The sequence below is a fragment of the Centruroides vittatus genome, unplaced genomic scaffold (genome assembly GCF_030686945.1).
Source record: "Centruroides vittatus isolate TY-2023 unplaced genomic scaffold, ASM3068694v2 scaffold_576, whole genome shotgun sequence".
Classification (NCBI taxonomy): domain Eukaryota; kingdom Metazoa; phylum Arthropoda; class Arachnida; order Scorpiones; family Buthidae; genus Centruroides; species Centruroides vittatus.
The window spans coordinates 1,294,686-1,315,330 of record NW_027122713.1 but is presented as its reverse complement, the minus strand read 5'-3'; the positions used below and the strand labels follow the sequence as shown (position 1 = coordinate 1,315,330).

The window sequence follows — 20,645 nt, the reverse complement described above, 5'->3', positions numbered from 1 at the left end:
TGGCTAGCAGCTGGGAAACTAAAGAAAGTGACCGTGTCAAATTTAACTCCTCTACTTTTTCCTTTCTCTCTTACTTGCCACTGGCTACTTTGGTCGGACAGAAAGTGAAATACGGTCTTCACTTCGATGCAATTTTCTTAAAATGATTGGGTTTTTTGGAAGAAAAATTCAATATTTTTGAAACTAATGCTTTTTTTGTATTAAATTGATAGATATATACTCACATTTATAAGTTGTGGGTGATTTTAAAATGGATGAATGCTCCCCCTCCAACAGTTTTGAAGCAGTGATGAGAGAATTTTTTTATATATTTAGCCAGAAAATAAGGCTTAATTATTTTAAAAAATAGCACTTCTAATGCTTCTACACTTAAATGTATATGTGCAGAGAATTGTTAATAGTATTGATACATATATCTAATGATATTTGTACTGATTATAACCGAATAACGATAGTTACACTTGTACCGCTTGTACTGTATTAAATTGCAACGGTAGTAAAATATCGATATATCTGATGATACCTTCTTGTAATGATAATGACCTCTTCATATCTGCTGATACATTTAGACATTATTATACTGATCACTAGCTCGAGTGTATATCCGGATATACACTCGAGTTAGTGTATTTTTATATAGGTGCAAGTAATGATGCACTGTACACGAAACTTGGCTACGAAGATAAGTAATTCATTTAATTGGGCATTTAAATACATAATTAATCATAAGTTTAGCTGAATTTGGGGAAGGAAGAGCTAATTTTAAGAGGGTTCTCATTGTATTACAACAGCTATCAAACTCGCAGCATACAGGTAAAAAAACCCACAATTTCTTGCCGATCAAACTAATTAAATCAAATTTACTTTTATGTATTATCTAGCAGAAAAATAGCAGTTTAAGGGTAAAACTACTGCAAGTGCAAATTAGCCTTTACCATAATAGCATTGATTCTTCCACTCACCTGTATTGGCTCGAGGCTGTATCATTACTACTCCTGTAATGGCTACACGAGGCAAGAAGGAACAAGAGGCAACACACATACACACACACAAACACACACACACACTGATCGTTACTTTTCCCTTTATGACTCGACTTCTCACTCCATATCTTTACAGATTTTACTTAATCTTGTTAGATCCGTCATATAAAATTCCCTTTATCTCTAGACACATCTAACAAAACTTTCTCTATAAAAACAATGCAGACCTTTGGGACACAACATATATCACAAACTAAGTAAAAAAAAAAAAAAGAAGTGGGGGAATGGAGTAATTTTTCACGTCATCGATATGATGGGACAGTCGATAAACAACACTGTCCAAGTGCAGAAAAAAAAAGTGAAAGTTGTCAGTGAAAGCTTGCGAAATAATCTGCCATTAACAAGGTACAAGGATGGTGATTATCAGAAGTTCAACCAACTGATGATCAGTCAATCTGTACGGGAATTCACCCCTGGTATTCTCATTTCTACTGCTCATTCTACCAAATATAGTAGTCTAGTAATTGGAAATGTTACTCAAATGCATTAATTAACGCCCCTAAATCGATAGAGATTCTACATTTTGATACTATAAAAACTTCAAAATACCATTGTTCTCTCAGCAGCTTCACCATCACTAAAGCATAGTAATCAATACTTTAAACTGACATTTTTTATATAATTTGCTAATTTTGAAGCTCGTGTGATGCTCTTGAATGAGAATAATTAAGTCTACTGTAAAAGGGTGCTGCATAAAATCCACTGTCTCCTATAGCGGGATAATAGATTAGATAGTAGGAAAAATTATAATAGATTTTCCTACAAGTTATCCTATCAAATATAGTAGTTTAGAGCTTGGGAATCCATACTGAAATGCATTAATTAACGCCCCTAAATCGATAGAGATTCTACATTTTGATACTATAAAAACTTCAAAATACCATTGTTCTCTCAGCAGCTTCACCATCACTAAAGCATAGTAATCAATACTTTAAACTGACATTTTTTATATAATTTGCTAATTTTGAAGCTCGTGTGATGCTCTTGAATGAGAATAATTAAGTCTACTGTAAAAGGGTGCTGCATAAAATCCACTGTCTCCTATAGCGGGATAATAGATTAGATAGTAGGAAAAATTATAATAGATTTTCCTACAAGTTATCCTATCAAATATAGTAGTTTAGAGCTTGGGAATCCATACTGAAATGCATTAATTAACGTCTTAAATCGATAGTGATGCTGTAATGAGCATCATTATTTTGAAACTGCATTGGTCAGATGCTACTGAAAGTATTAAAAAGTACTAAAGCTTGAATGAAATCTATTCTTTTATGAATTTCGTCTCCTTCTAAGATATTAATTAATACTCAGGATCAATATTTCTTTATATAATTTACTGATTTGATGATAAGAGAGTAATTTTAATGTAGCGCATGAATGAAGAGAATGAGAACTTAAACAATTTAAACTCGATCTGATGCCATAATTACGCTGTTTTGTATCTTAATCTGCAAGTTCTACATCACCGGAATACAATTTAGAGTAGAAAAAGTTTATGTAAACGTTTCTATGATAAAATAAACTATTTAAAATACATAAAATAACGTTTCAATTCTATAATTTTGACTATTAATATCAAAATTTTCATCATTAAAGTCACTTAATTTAGTTTAAATTAGGGGGAAGAACGTTATACGCTATAGAGTGTAGGTATATCTTTTTATATAACGAGAAAAACTACCTAAAAATACATTAATTAACGTTATAATTCTATAATTTTGACTATAAAAGACGCTCAAGTGCCAATTTTTCATCATTAAGTACGCTTTAAACTAGAGAAAAGGCGTGTTTACTGCACAGGAAAGAGTTCAATCAGTAGACACGTTTCACTCTTTTCAACATGTAAATTTTATTTTTCTTAGAATTTAATTATTTCCTCACGACTTTTTTTATTTCTTTGTGGTTTCAACTTTTTGAATGTGAAATTTCATTAAGTTCTTTATAAAGATTTTTAGGATAAAAATAATACTTAAAACAAACAAGTAGTTTCTGTCGTCTCATTAATAAAAGAGTAGACTAATGAGATAAGCAACGTTTGGGAATATCTTGAATTATCAAAGTAGCACCAATGATTTCTAAATACATCATTCACTCGGTTTTTCTTTCCTAATTAATTTTACAAAGAGATTTTTTTTTAAATCTGATAACCTACACAAACTCTATTATTAACACCTGGTGCTGTAGTTTAATTAGGAAGGTTGTTCTCTGTTATAGAAAATGCATATTTTTGAAATGAACATCGATATTTTTATCGTTTTTAATTTAATTTTTATAAATAAATTGCTTCTATAAAGATTCAATCATAGAAATTTATGTAATTAATTAATTTTTCGGGTAAAATCTTTAATGATAAAGATGCTGTCATTCCGCATCACTCCTGCATCAATCCGCATCACGAAAATTTTTAAATGTCAATTTTTACAAAAATTTAAACTTTTCACCTCTTAAATAGCATAAAATTCTCTTATTTGTATTATATAAAAGTTAAGTTTATGCATTTATTATCATAAAACATTCATTTTAGTGCAGTTTATAGATTGAAATCTTAGCATCTTAGGTGATTCTATACGCAGTTTATAACCTTTTATTACGTTTTCTCGTGATAGGAATCCTTAGAATTTGTTAATAATCCTCGATATAACGTACACTCAACACGACAGCAGCCAATATTTTCATATACGCGTCTTTATTTAGGTTGCATTCCATCCTCATCACCTCGACCCGACCTTGGCAACTTGATTCATCTAATCGTGCGCTACTTGCCTTCAATACAGGTACAACTCTGACAAATGGATGATGATGATGATATATCTAAACAGTTATTTACGAGGCCACGTTCCTTTAACATAACTCTACACAAAAAAAAGAAGAAGAAGAAGAAACCTGTTATCTCTCTAAAAATCTTCTTCTACATCCTCATCGCTTGAAGCATCCTTCTATATCCACTCAATTAATTAAAACGTGGATAAAACGTAACAAAAACTGGATGAGTTACGTTACTTATCCCAATTAAAGAACATCAAAAACATTATATTTGACAGGGATAATCTCATTTCTACCGAACAAAGCACGTTTCTAATCTCGAAATTAATGATTCCTCCTCTCTTAGCTGCTATAGAATTCTTCTTTAGAGGGATACAATAATCGAACGGGACTAAAACAAATCTGCTCGCACGCAATATGGCCGTTTGCAAACTTGGGTCACTGGCCTCTGACCAGCAATCACATAGAAACTGTTATACAAAACTCGAATTGAATTATACATATCTCGAACGAATCAATGATGAAGTACGGAGTTAAAGTGAAGAAGGATGAAGGAATCTATCTTATATTATAAAATATAAAATTATAAAAGCGTAAAATTGCGGAATTCATATATATTTTGACAGATGAAAACCCTAAAAATTTCGAAATCTATAGCTCGATACGGGTATTGGAATTGTAGCAGCATAACATGAAACTTGACAGCTTCGACAATTTCAATAGAATCGTATATTAAGTTAGCAATATTTTAACATTTTAACAGTTTTATATGCTTTAAATATCGACATTTTACGCTTAAATTGCTAAAATTTTACATTAAATCTAACATTTTTCTCATTTTTCAAACCAATAAAGTAAATTTCGTCCTCCTTTTTCTCACTCAAATAAAAATCGTTTTATTTTCCCTTTAAGGTAAAACGAAGGAGAAATATATATATATATATATATATATATATTTTAGTTGTATCGAAGTGTCCGGAGTGATGAGTAATGATGCTACTACTTCAATAAAAAAAACAGCATGACTTATGACTTAATTACAAGAAAAATTACAACTTTATTATTTTTACTTCAATCGAAATCAATTTTTAAAATTCTCGTTTTTTTGTAATTTTATTAAATAAATAAACTTGTAAACGATAAAATAATTTACTGGTTATTTTTTGCCCTAAATTTGAATTTCTTGTTATTTTTAACAGTAAACTTGAATTTTGTTACGTAGCTCCCTTCAAGAGAAAGTGCTACTTGCTCTTCGTCTTCATCACTTCCTCTTGAATTCTGTACGCCGCATTTTTAAAAACTTGTATCTCGAGGATAATGTACAAAGCAGAGACGTTGTACGTTCAGTTCAACCAATACGGAATTTTCGTAATGACCTCAAACACAGTTCATTACTGCCAAGTTGTGATATTTTCACTTTATCTGCTCCATGTGTTTGAATACGAAATAAGGTTTTACTTGGTTCAAGATGGTTGAATTCTGTCTGGAATTATTATTTAGGATGCTTGGAATGCTAGGAGCGTAAATTGTAGATGTTCCAAAACGTAAACAAGATCTGAAGATAAAATGAAAGCCTGTTATCTCGCTCCTATTTTTCTCTTGGATCGTTTTCGTAATTTGCTTATCCCCCATCTTATATATGTATATATATATATATATATATATATATTTCCTATTTTTGATAAGAGCAATCATATTTGCATTAAAAATGCTATCTTCTTATAAAGAAAAAAAAAAAGCATTTTTGCATGTTTAGTAATGGAAGTAGTGAAAAAAAACTAAATTTTTGAATTTTGTTTTATTGATTTTGTTGATTTTTTAAGTAATTATTTGTATCTGTAGTTTCTGCATCGTTCTGTTTGAATTTTAATTATTTCCTGATAAATGTTTTTTTATGTTTTTGGCCTTTTTCGAATCAGATTGCGAGTGTTATTGAATAAAAAATGAAATAAATATGATCTAATATACTTTTGTTATATTTCTCATATATTTACAATATATTTAGGTGATAATAAAACTGTTTAATTATGTAAAGTATGTGACGTCTGGTAATAGGCGAGTTAATTAGAATAAATGAAAAATATTAATTTTTATGATGTTTTTCTTATTGTAGAAAGATAATTCTGAGTAATATTCTGTAATAATAATTTATATACGTTATTTTTGACAAAATAATTGTAAATAAGTTATACTTCAGTTTTAATCCTGCACTTTAGCATCATTATTTAAGTAAATGACAATTTTTGTCCAGAGAATAAATATTTTATAATAATACAACAATATTTTTATATTAAAAATAGATAAATTAAGTCATATATTTTATTTTTAAATAATTTTATCTTTATTGAAATTATTTTTAAAAATTTAAGTGAAATAATCTGTATAATATAAAAAGTAAGTAACAAAATCCTAAAGGTTTAATTCTGTTTAAATATATAAAATCATTTTGAGTAATCTGCTGTAGGAAAAGATCTTATGTAATAATTAATGAAAAAATTTACGCAGAACACAAAACTTTTAATTATTTACTGCTTTATATGAAGTACATCGTGTATTATACGCACGAAAAACGAAGATGAATGAGATATTTATCACTAAAATCATGAAATAATTATTACATTTTATATTTAAATGATGTAAAGATTTATTAAATTTTAATTTAAGAATTTTTACGTTGCGTTTTAAACGTTACGCGTAGAAGACAAAACGTAAATTATCAAAAGTTTTTATTTCTTGAATGTAATCGTTGTCAGTAATTCTCTGTATTTATGGTTTCTATATAATATTTTAATGTTATAATTACCCATAAGTGAAATATTCACAATTCATACGCACCTATCACTCGTGTTATAGTGGAAAAAATGAAGATAAATAAGGATTTTATAGTTTTAACAAATAAAATAATCATTATTTTTCTATCTCCCAACGATCTGATCTTTTATTATATTTATGTAGCAAAATAAAAATTTGTAGCGCGGTTTGTTAAAATAGAAGCGAGAAAATCGTAACTATTTATTACAACTCCTTCCCACAATACTTTTTTTGCAGTTTTCTTTCTTCTTTATTCCTTTGTAAATCCCAACAATCAAAAAACGGGCCATCTGGCTTTAATTTTCTACTTTTTATTTTGTACTTTATGTGGTCATATACAGTATCTTGATGGTTTGCAATTTGTACAAAAGCTATTAAACTACAGTTTATAGCGATTTTTAAATCCGTTCATTTTTCAATTGTAAAAACTCTTGTACAGTTTAAACATGGATCATGGCGACATTTTGACGTTCAGCAGGTGGAATTGTGGTTCCAAACAGTAAGCGTTTTTCGATAGCCCTACTGGTTCGGAAAAAGATGATAGCCTCAGACCTCATACTTCCATCGATTCTGGTAACGTCAGACAAGAAACAGAGGTGGTAATTTCGTTTTTCTCCCCCCTCCATACTACGTCCTTACAACACCGAAAGAATTTTTCATGAAACAGTTATTTATTTATCGATCTGTACGGTCGAGAGTTTACATAAATTTTTTTCCCTCTCCTGTTCTTCCTCTTTGTTTTTATTTATATTTCCGCCAGTGTTTAATTATACGAAACAGTAAGCGGTTATGTAAATAAAAGCTTAATTTTTTCTTAGTGAAAATTTTTTTTAAATTGATTTTTCTCTCCGCATTGAGAAAATATAGAAAAATTTCTTCCTCTTTTACTCATTCCTCTCTTTGATTTTCTAACTCGTTTCTATAGATTTTCGACTTAATTTATATCAGTTATTAATTTAAAAAAATAAAATTATAATCAAGATAATTAAATTAATTTTTTATAATTTAAATTTTATTTTAATCGTGCTTTTTTAGTTTTCGCTAGTTTGTCACGCGCGATTAATCGCAAGCGATATTATCAAATCGCTAGCTTGCGTCGCAGCGACTAGCCGCGAGCGATGTGTTGCGACGTTTAAAAAAACCGCCGAATTTAGTTTTTTTTTAAATTTAAAGCATTTTAAGTATAATAAAACAAAAATTTATACGTAAAAATTGCATTACAAATCTAATCAAATCGTGCGATTTAATCGCGATTAAATCTAGTTTAATTCACTTTTTACTCTCATAAATCAATTAACTCTTGTAAAAACCAAACAACGGCATATTTTAGATTGAATTTTACATAAATACTTTTTTTTTCTTTCTTAACCTTTAAACTCTTCTACTTTAAAAAGTTACAAACATCTTAATCATTTTTGCTGTGTAAATTTCCATTGAAAAGACGTTAATATCAAAATAAAAATGCAATTAAAATTTCAGGATTTAAAGACATTTTTAAAGAAGGAAATGAACATCAATTTAAGCTAGAGAACGGAATTATTAATTTCCTTCAGGACATCTTTTCTTTGACATCTTAACTTCATCAGTTCCAATAATGAATTGAAATCCTTTGATGTAGAAAATCTGTTATTTATAAAAGCTTCATTCTAATATTCGCCACACCTTTTTTTAAATTGAAGCAATTTCTTATTTTCTTTAGCTTGCTGACATTTTTTAACGATCGACGATTTTTTATATACAATTTTTTTTTTCTTCTTCTTCTTTTCCTCTCTGTTGAGATGCAATCTATCCATTTCGTTTAATATATTTACTGCAACAAAGCTGAAGAGACTTACTTTCGATATTTATCGAAAAAAATCGATTATTTTTGTGGTATTTTATTCGAAGAAATGTATTGTGAAATTTTTTCCCTATAATAGATTATTTCTTTTGTATATGAATAATCTATTGTTGAAATTGTTAAAATATGTTTTAATTCTTTTATATAGAGTACAATTAACTGTGTATTCTATATAGAAATTTTTTATTTTTAACATTAGAAAATTTAATAAATTTTTATAACTGATTAATTAAATGAGAAATAATCATTTATCGTAATGTAATAAATATGTTTCAATTCCTAGTAACTAAATAGTAAATAATATATTAATTTTTGTAACTAACAGAGCTATTCTAGCAAATAAAAAATAATTCATTATTAAAATATAAAAATTTTTTATACGAATATAACAATAAATAATTTAAGAATTTGCTTAATACATTATTAATAAATTAATTTTGTATAAAAAAATAACTAGTTACAAATCTTATAAATTTTGTAATAAATTCTTAATGTTATCTATACATTTTAAATAATGGATTTCTATAAAGTTTTATATAAAAATTTTACTTTTCTGTAAAAAATTGATTTTTTTTGTATTCTTAAAGACTTTTTTAATGTATTAAATGTAAGAATATTTCCAGCTTATTAAATTTATATCCTAAACAGAAATTTCTTTTGTATAATTTAAAAAAGCTTTAAAGTGTCAAATTTAAATTGAGATTGAAAAATCAAATTTTATAGAACAAAATTAGTGTCTAGAATTGATTTTAAACTTCACTCAATTTTTATTTATTACTTAAAAAATTTTTAAGTGTAAAATATATGTTTATATAAATGTTCTTTACAATAAATAAAAATCATATAAATTTAAGCTTTCTAAAAGCAAAAATTTAATAATTTATACACATTTAAACAGCTTCGAAATTAAAATCAACAGTTATAGCTTAAATTATCCAAAATGAACTAAGTATAACTCAAGCTTAATTCGTCTTATCTTTTAACTTCTCTTCATCCCATGATTAACTATTTAAGACATTTATTATTATTATTATTTTAATATTTAAGAATACCCTAAATTAAAAGTGATAAATTTATTCAACAAAATACTAAGAATCTTGGTTTTTAAGAGGGTAAAAAATGCATTTTTTTCATATAAAAAATATGCAACGACATAAAACAAGGAATATATATATATATATATACGTTTTCTTGAAGGGATCCCCCTTCAAGAAGAAGAAGTAGGAGGAAAAAAAGGGAAGAAATTGAAAACGAAGTGAATCGAAACCTGTCTTCCGATTTAATAAACGTAAACTTGGTTTTTTTTATTATTTTTTATTTTTTTCTGTACTTTTTACCCGGGAGGAGAACAGTTGCTTTCTTAATAAATTGCTATTTCCGGATGGACAAAGTTTCCATAACAAAAAGAACTTCCCTTTTGCCATTTACTTGCTCTGACATTTTTAGAAAAATCTGAGTGTTGATACTCCAAAATTTGTTATGAATTATTTAGAATTGTTGGCATGTATTATTCTATTTATTCTGTCATAAAATTCTTTCCCTGTTTTTTTAATAAATATTTACAGAATGAATTTATATATATATGCCAGACAACCAGACGTTCGTTTATTAAAATTGTAAATCTTAAATTTTAATAAGCATCTGTATATACATATATATTAAATTTTAATTTCTAATATATATTATTTTTCTTATATTCAAATAATTTAAATACAGTAAGACCTGTGTAAGCCGGAATTTTCGGGATTGGAAGGTTTTCGTTTTGAACAGGGGTGTTTTTTTTTTTTTGTTTTGTTTTTAAAAGTAGAAAATCGTTTCGTTGCTAAGAATTTTTATGTTTTATTCGGGGTTCCGTTTTGGACAGGTTTTACTGTATAAATATTATTTTATTCATTGTTTAAGTTAAAGAATTGTTGTTTTAATTTTTTTTTAATTTTTAAACTTGTTAAATTACATATAAAATAATATTCTGATGTTTACACGCCATTTATTATTTACTTAATAAATATTTTATAAATTTAAATAAAATTTATTCTAAATATTTTCAAATGTTACTTTAAAAAAAAAATATATATATATATATTCAAAAATAAAATACTGTCAAAACCTTCCAACAACGGCCATTTACAAAAAGCGGACACTTTTTCAGGAACTTTTCTTTTAGAAATGAATATATAAAAATAACCTTGAAATAACGACCACCTCAAAAAACGCCCACTTTTTATTTCCTGTCAGTGTCCGTTGTTCAGAGGTTTGACTGTATAATAACGATTTCTTAAATTTTCTTAATATTTTTCCCTTAAAATATAATGTCAGGAATTTAAAAAATCGTGGGATGAGGAGAAGTTACAGAATAAAATGTCTAGAAAACAATTTTAAATTCTAAAACCTGTGAAAAACGACCACTGAAGGAAACATTAAAAGAGAAAGGCCGTTGTTTAGAGTTGATTTCGTATTCATTTCAAAAGAAACGTTTTTGCAAAAAAGGTCCGCCGTTTACAGGTGGCCGTTGTTGGGAGGTTGGGACTTTATATGAAAATTAGATATTTTTAAGTTGTAATAATTATTTTATAAAATGTTTTATTAATAAAATTTTATTAATACACTATATTATAAGAAATTACACAAGTTCTCGATTTAGAGCCGCTACTTGTTTGCCTCTAAAATTGGCGCTAAATCGAGTGTTTCGCTACTTAGAAGGGCTCTATATCAAGGTTTGGCTGTGTATTAACTATCTACTGATAATTTTATAATAAAATCTCTAAGAAATTCCGGTTTCTTCCTTATCAAAATCAATGTTTATCTTTAGATATTTAAACTAAAATTAAGAAAAATATTAAAAAATAATTTTAAAAAGAAAAATATATATTTTTCTATTTAATAAAGTATTTTTTATAAATAAATAAACCGAGTAAACATATTAATAATTCGTTTTTATCAAAACAAATTTATATATATATATATATATATATATATATATATATATAAACATGAATCAAGAAATAAATTAAATTTACTACAAAAATATGCAACAAGCAAACAAACAAACGGACACATTTTTTTTATGAAAATGTATACTATATTATCACATATATATTGCGTTATATGCTTGACAGGACGTATGATTTGTATCGTTTATAGTTTTTATGTGAGGAGGAAGAAGAGGTGGAAGAGGAGGAGGAGAAGAGGGAAATGGAAAAATTGCATTTTATAATTTATTATTCGAGAAAATAGAAAAACAAACAATTAGATAAGAAAATAGGAATATAAAAATAAATAATCTTATTTAAATTTCTGTTGTTGGATGAGAAGAAATAGTATAAAAATGCATACAATATTAAAGATGTTTCTATACTTCATCTATCTATTATGTATTCCCTGTTTATTCAATGTCAGCATAATCGAATCAAGCAGCTATCGTGTATTTACTCACGCTTTTCTCTACTAACTAAGGCTTTCATTCAATACTGACTGACTTAGGATATCTTTACTACGTTCTATTGACAATGGAGACGTTGATCCAATAAGATAATATCATCTCTCTCTCCTATTTTTTACATGAATGTACACGTACTTGTGTACGGTATAATTTCCCAGTAGATCACAGATGTTTCTACATTATACAATGATATCTGTTAGTGAAGACATCAAAGAATTGATGAGTATTAATGTTTACTTATCTAATTTTATTATGCTACTATGGTAAAGTTCTGTGTGATTTCTCTGCTTATCTTTGATAATGATGCTGAGGATTTTTCCCTATTTTTAATTATGATATCCTCATCGATTTATTCAATTCTAATTATGCTGCTATCCTTTCTGATGATGATGGGTATTTATGTTATGTTTCTACAGTATTAAAATATACAGAAGAGCCTAAGAGAAAGGATAGAGATAGGATAATCATACTTTCATCCTTTTTCATAGGATCATGTATAAATTCTTAATTGATTTAGTTATGCTGTTACTATAGCAGTATTTTTGTTCTCTCCTTTCTCAGGTTGGGTATTTGTGTATCTTATTTTATTATTTTGATACAGTAGTAAAGTCTGATATATTATTTTATTAAGCTATTACAGTAACCTACTGATAACTATATTTCGATTCTTTACACCTCAGAATCCTCTATTGTTGAATACTTTTACTATGCTGCTACAGTAACAAGTCCATTGATGTTTGCATTGTTAATTATGTAATACTGTTACAATAATAAGAGACAACTATAGCATAAAACTCTTCATTAAGATCTTGTGTAGTCGTATAGTTAATTTTATTATGCAATTATAGTAACAAAATGACGTCTATCTATGTCAATAATCTCATCTATTGCAGCAATAAAATCACGTCTGATTCTTTACATACCTTCCTAATGAGAGAAAAAAGGCGTATTTTTTCCTTATCTTATTTTATTATGCTGTTATAGAAACATCTGCTGTCTTTACTAATATACCAGACCTAATATTGTTACTACAGTAGTACAATATAAATTACATATGCAAATATTAGCATAGTTTATCTTTCGATATCAAGTTTTATTATGCCACTATCACAAAATAATGCCTAATTTCTCTACTTATCTTCAATTAGTGACGTGCAGAATACTTATATAATTTTATTATGCTGCTACAATAACAAAATTACGTCACTATCATCTCTAATGCTGTTGCTACTTCGATTTTCTTCTCCTGTTGATGAATTTCTGGATAAATCTACTAATTATATTGCGAATTATCTTAAATTTTAATCATCTGTCTGTTTGTCAGTCTTGTATTTTGAATCTATCAATAATTAAATATTCAATTTTAATATTATTATAGTACAAAATCAACGAAGATACACAGAAAACACTCTTTGTAGATAATGTTACTGTAGTGATTATCTATTCAACTGCGCTACTATATATATTGTTATATATGTAATTAAGCTTAAATTGTGTTACTATAACAACAAAATTCTTATTTTAATCGATAGATTTATCTAAGGGAAAATAGACTAAGTATGCAAAGTACTATTGTAATAGCTAATTAAGGATACTTATGCTATAATCAACAATAGATAAGCTATCTTCCTATTTGTTGCTATAGTAGTATATTTAATGGTTAATGTGTTACTACAGCAAAAAAATTATGATATCGTTCGCATTAACATAACGAAGGCTACACGAAATGTCGAATTTTCACATTTTTGTATTGCTTATACTGTGTAGATATAAAAGAATTTTGTTGCTTAAGTAGCACACTATAAACATAATTAGATATTAGTGAAGATTTTTTTGGTAATCAATTTTTACTATGTTGATGATATTACTGTAATAACAGAAGAGATTCATTCGAAGCATCATCAACAGGCAGAAAATCGAAGTAGTAACGACACTACTGAGGATAGGTGATGACATTCACATGTCCTTTTATTGTTGCAGCACCATAATTAAAATTAGATATGCATTTTCCAATAGTATTAGTAAACCAAAGAAATTTGACATTAATTATTACTATAGTAGCATAATAAAGGTTGATGTAGAAAGACGACCTCCCCCAACTTAGCTAATATTCGCATGTGTCATATACATTATACTATTGCAGTAACAAAATGATATCAGCCATTTTTCTAAAAACTGCAAATCTTCGCTGCTACAGAATTAGATATTAGTAGAGACAACAGGTATTGTTTCTGTAGCAGCATAATTGAATTAACTATGCTGTTATATAAGATTTTGAGAGGAGATTCGGGCCATACTTTTCTCTTGTCATTATAATAGCATAAGAAAATCAGCAATACAAATATTCAAAAATTATGATGAAGATAGGAGGGAGATATACTTTTCCTGTGATAGCATTAAAAAACTATGCAACTACACAATATTTTGTACAAGAAAAGTTAATATACATCCGCTATTTTGTTACTGTAATAGCATAATATATTGCATAAAACACTTCAGAAAATGGTAGCAATATCAGACGTCACTTATCACAGTATCAGCTCGATTAACTTAGATAAATATGTCACATCATTATAAAAAATTGGCATTAACGTTGCTATAGTAGCATACTACACTTTAGCAAATGGCAGGGATATCAGACGTCACTTTACTACCATAACAGTATGATTCACAGGTATATAAAAACCTAGAATGGTCGTTAGAAAGAATAAGTATCAATGCTGCTATGGTAAAAAGACAAATTTGTTACTGTATCAACACAAGTGAATTAAACATCAGAAGAGAGTAAAGAATGAAATTTAAGCTTTTTTCTAGAGATAAATGAGTTTGTTTTCTGCTAAATTATAGAATAATTGAGTATGTTAGCTATATTGGATTTTAAAGGACTGCATGATTTTACCATAAAAATCTTATTGTTGTACGATACTTAGAAAAAGGAAAGATAAATCTATGTAGATACAGGAAACAAATGGAAATGACAATCGATTTTTTTTTATATTTTTCTTTCTGGAAAACCTAAAAAAAGTACATATAAAGATGGCATAAACCTTTTAAAAATAGTTTTATCCGGGATGAATCTCAACATAGAATCGTCCCACTTTAAAATGATGTTGCTCTATCTCTCTTGTGTATAACTATTTATATACATTCCTCAATTTTCTAAGAAATTGGATATCAAAACTCGAAGTTACTTTGTCATCTACTCCAACAAATGGAGGTATTTTTATATCTTCCTATTATTTTTGTGTAAAAATTGTCTAAAATGTCGCACGAATATCTTGGAAAAAAGGAGGAGAATTTACATTTTCTTTTGGAATATCTGAATATTGGGAAAAGTGCCAAAGTTCTTTAACAGAAAGACGTAAATTTTTCTTATTTCTCTTGCTTAATAGTTGATATGTAGGAGAGACTTTGACATAGTCCGTGCAATTGGATTTTGTCACGAAGGGCACTGATTTATCACGTGATTAATCACCTAACAGGGTGTCTCTTCGGATGTATCCGAAGAGCAACGTAGTCTTTATATACTGAACGAAAAACAAAATCGTTTAATTTTCTTTTTTTTATACTTTCCTTTAAATATAATTTATTGTTATGCTCTCTATTACTGCAACAGCACCAAGTTTTATGAATTACGTGAAGCTTAGAAATTGAGCTTAAGTAGTAAGCATACTTTAAAATATGCTTAAATTCGTGTAATGTTAAGTCAAGTAAAAGATATAAACATAAAAAATGGCCAGAAATTGATCAAAACTGTGTTTGATTGAACAATTTTTAAGGGTGTTATCTGGTGTAAATTGTTATAAATCGAACAAACTATATGAAATCGAACAGAGATAATTGTTAGTATTGATGGAAGTATGTTAAAAATAAACCTTTTCGTGAAAATAAAATTGATATTAATTGTTATAAATTGTTCAATAAACGTTCAATTGACAATCTAAGAGCAAAATAACTTGAAAATAATTGTTGGAAATTGATGAAATTGTGTCAATTCATAAACTATCTCGATTGTTATAACTGATGAAATTGTGTTCAATTGAACAATGTAAAGGAAAACAACAAAAATAATTGTTAAAAATTGATTAAATTTTCGAAGAAAAAATAGTCACGTGATTAAAAAAATAACAAACAATTTATAATAAAATAAAAAACTATCAAAACGTGATTTAAAAATATATTGATTACATATTATTTCTGTGTCTTATCATTTAATTTAGCAACATTATCCTTTGTTTTTCTTTTATAGTTAGACCACTGGAAGTGAGAATTGAAGGGCATAGAAGGCCACTGTCAGCTAAAAAACCATTAGAACTAGTTTGTATGACAACAGGCTCAAGACCTCCCGCTGTTATTACGTGGAGGAAAGGAGATACAAAATTAAAATCAGTCAAGGACAAAATCTCAGTTGGTGATAGTGTTACAACAAGCACTTTAATATTAACGCCGACCAGCGAAGATAATGGGAAATTTCTTTATTGTCAAGCTGATAATTTAGTTATCCCTGGAAGCACAATAGAAGATAACTGGAAACTAGAAGTTCATTGTAAGTATAACAGCATAAGATTATCGTTGTGATACGTATCAAACACCTTTCTTTTAAATGCATTTAAAAACATATTCGTCGCATAAATATTTAAAAAAAATTAATTTTAAATTTTATAAACTAGTTTAAAATTTAATTAAAATTTTACTTTATTCGTTTATTTAAAAAAGGAGTGAATCATCCTTATTTTTCACACGATAATGAATCTGTAATTTGTACTTGGATGGCAGAGTTCATATATTATCTTTGATATTCTGACACATTTAACAATTTTCTACATATTTTTATTAAAATTTAAGATATATAATCTGATTTGAGTAGATAAATTTTAAGATTTTTATGTTAATTTTATAATAATTCAACGTAGAAAATTTCTACTTTATCTCCACTCGTGTGAGAATATTTTATAAAATATTTTTTTGTAGAAGAATATTATGAGTAAAGTAAAGACCTATTGTTTATATAAATGGCATTTGACAGCCAAAAGAGAATTTTTCTTCAAGATAAAAATAAGGTTTAAGTTATTTAAAGTCTTCACTCTAAACTATTCATGACATTCAGGTTATTACATTTTAAAGTCACTTTTCAAAGCATAAAATCCGTAAAAGGATTTTTTTTTCCTTTTCACTTTTTATCCACTACAAAAAAAGGTAAGACCCATCGACTATTTCTCGCCCTTATCTCGGCTACGTTATATAGTTAGAGCTAATAGTGGCAGTTTGGAGGGATAACGTTGCCCTGATACGTGAAAGTGGTGGCAAATTGGTTTGGAAATCTGCCAAATATTGCTTCTACTTTCATCCCCCAAAACACTTTAATACTAAAACTATAAAATCCCTATAAATATTTTTAACTGTTTATTTTTGGTTACATTTTACACCATGTTTTCGTGTTCAAAGTAACGAAGTTTCATGTGGAAATTCCTTTAAAAAAATATATAAAACAAGTTTTAATTACATAGTTTAATCTGTTTTGTTTTAGAATTATTCCCAGGTAAACGACTTTAAAAGTAGTCACGAATGCTGCAAAACAATTTCTTTCTAGCATGATGCAGAAATATGAAAAGTTTATCAATATATACATATATGGAGGTTTCCTCTAATAATAGAGGAATCCCACTAGAGTTAAAGTTTTAATAGTTTCCCTCTCCAAATAGGGGGAAAGTATCGATGTGTGTAATGAAAATGCATGGAAATTGAAAAAGTTTTTTACAAAATTCTTATAAGAATTGTACATTTTTTTATGAGAGTGACCGTGGGATCTTGTCGAAATGTTGACGTTAAGGGTATTTTACTGTTATAGAAGTGACAAGTTGAACTTTAACAGGCAAGCGATATCTTTTCATGAGTGGCACACGTCTGAAGGATATTCTGGCGATTGACATGCATATGTTGTTCGAAATGTCAACTTAAAATGTTCAAAAAAGTAGAATTCTCAAAGCCAGGAAATATATATATATATATAATATGGAAAAAAATCATAAAAATATACACGACATCACGTCACGAAAGTTTGATTAAAGTTATATGGAAAAATATAAACTTCTTTTCATAATATATAAAAGTACACTTTGTTATAAATTTTAATATTTATTGAAATATTTTTAAAAAATTCTAGGTGTTTTTTAAAATTTAATTTCTTTTTTCCTCTTTTATTCATCTCGTTACTAACAAAATAACTCTACGTTTTCCTTGTGAATGTATTTTGATACGCTTCCACTTTCTGAAATTACCACAGAATTAAATTACCCCATAATCGTGTAAATGGGATTATATTTCAAATTTTATGATAATTATGAATTCTAAATCAAGATATACATATATATTTTTAAATAATAATTAATATTTTTTTATTAATTTCAAAAACAATTATCTTTTGTTTTTTATTATCTAACGTAAGCAATTAATTTTAATTTATTTTTTAAAAATAATTTGTTTTTTCAAGGGAGAGTGTGCTCTTTAAAAATGCAATTAATGAAGCAATTTAGGAAAAAATTAGCTTAGGAACCAAGGGACGTTATTGTATGCGTTCTACTATGATAAATACAAATAAAGAGTGAGAGATACTCTAGTTAGAGAGGAAGAAAAAATTGCACTTTATTTATTTATTTTATTTTTTATATTTAAAATATATTTTTTCTCTTACTTAAGGGATTTTCTACGTAAATTTCTTAGTTTAATTTAATGTCTAGAAATTCGCTAGTGTCTTATAAATAATTAAAATTATAATATATACTTCATTAAAATGATAGTTTTTAAGAGCAAATTATCAATAAAAGTTTTCGTTAATTTCCTAATCGAATCCCTTTAACAATTATTTTGGTTAGTTGTCTTGGCAACGATAAAAATTTATTTTTACCTTTTTTTACTGTTATATCGATCCTATCCTTCTAATTTATATTCAAAGTGGTAATACTACGCTTTTCTATATTAAGAGAATGATTTAATAAATAAATAAATAAAAAATTTCAGTTTGTTTATCTAAAGTTTTTTCTTCCTCCCTGCTAATTTTTAGAGAATAAAAATATTGGATTATTTAAATTCTATTTTTCTAAACAGAATTTAAATTAACTAAATTAAATTAATGGAAAGCTGGTATCGATAGTTTATTATTTATTAATGCATAATAATTAATGAACTAATGTTTATTTTTTCCGATATTAAATAACTAATCTTTTTTATTGAATAAAGTAATATAAAAGAAATATTTAATAAATTTTATATTAATTTAACTCATGTAAAAATATAAATCACATAAAAATATTTCAATTAAATTTGCAATTTTTTATTTAATAATAATAATAATGAAAATTTTTTGTAGTTATGTAATATGATATAATATATCAAATACATATGTTTGCAGTATTGCAAATATATATCAATGTTGAACAAATTACATATTATTATAAGACGTCAATATTTTATAATTATTAAATAACAAAATCAACTATGTTGGTATCAACTGATTCTCCCCCTTGTAACAGGTATACCCTATTACAATAAACTTTACTTACTACTAAAAAAAATAATGATAATAATAATATTTATAATAAGTTTGAAATGGAAAATTTTACATTTTATTATTTTAAAATTTCAATAAAAGAGATGGTAATTTTCTTTCAAATATATATTTTTTTAAGTTAAAAAAATTTTTTAAATATATTTTATGATGATGGAAAGAGGAAAACGTTGAATTTTTATCGACACAAAGAAAAATTTTCATATTTTTTTCATATTCTGCAGATGACAATATTAAATTTAAAATAAATATAAAATTCAGTGAAGAAATACGCAGATCTAATCTTAAATTTTTCTTTTTTTAACAGCTTTTAAGATTGAGCCTGTAATACGTAATAGTTCCTGTAAAAGGGGTTTCTCCGCATGACGGGAAGTTATGCAGAGAAGCCGAACTACCATTTTAAAAATTCGTATTTGATATACGAAATTACGAATTTTTTTTACTCATTTATGTCACTTTACCTATCAAATTACCTTACTAAACATATAAAATGTTGGACTAGAATAAAATATTGCTTGAAATGGAATTTAGTCATCCTTACTGCAAATTCCTTTGTGTAAGATGTTAAGGAGCAATCCAAAAGTACAGAAAGCAATACTGAACATTCAACTATTGAAGCAATTCTGGTCACCTGGAGAATTTCTGGTTGAGATTGAATGGAGGTGATACTTTTCCCGAGAGCATCACAAGAATACTCTGCTCGGATTAAATCTATCCAATGAGCAAGCTAATCTATATTGCCTAATAAGTATGATTTTTCGGGTTTATGACACATTAGAGTCATATAAAAATCATTTTTATAAACACACAAAAATTTTAAACAATTTTTCTTACATTTATTTTAGTTATATATATATTATATTAAGGTTTTAATATTTTATTTCAGAATTATTGTCTTTATTCGTCTACAGTTTGAAAGTTTGTTTCTATTTGTTTAAAATTTATTTATTTTAGATAACATCAATATTTATTTTATAGAAATTTAATAAAATTTTCGTTATAAAATATATAAAATTATATTAAAAAATAAATTCTATATCGAATTATATGTTTCTCAATTTGTTCTCTAGTTGAACATCAACATCATCGAATAAAATAAATATGATTTTCTAAATTCCAAATTAATTTATTTATGATATTACCCATAAAAATTTTAAAATAAATTATTTTATAAAATATTATCGC

At 26.8% G+C, this 20,645-nt stretch overlaps 1 protein-coding gene across 1 annotated transcript in view; it reads left to right on the top strand.

Annotated features, from left to right (window-relative positions):
* LOC136989432 (neural cell adhesion molecule 2-like) overlaps positions 1-20,645 on the top strand; it is a 223,190-nt gene that overhangs the window by 167,916 nt on the left and 34,629 nt on the right. The window contains exon 5 of the mRNA XM_067287572.1: positions 16,146-16,442. Within this exon, the coding sequence (XP_067143673.1) occupies positions 16,146-16,442 (297 nt within the window). The remainder of the gene's footprint in view (positions 1-16,145; positions 16,443-20,645) is intronic.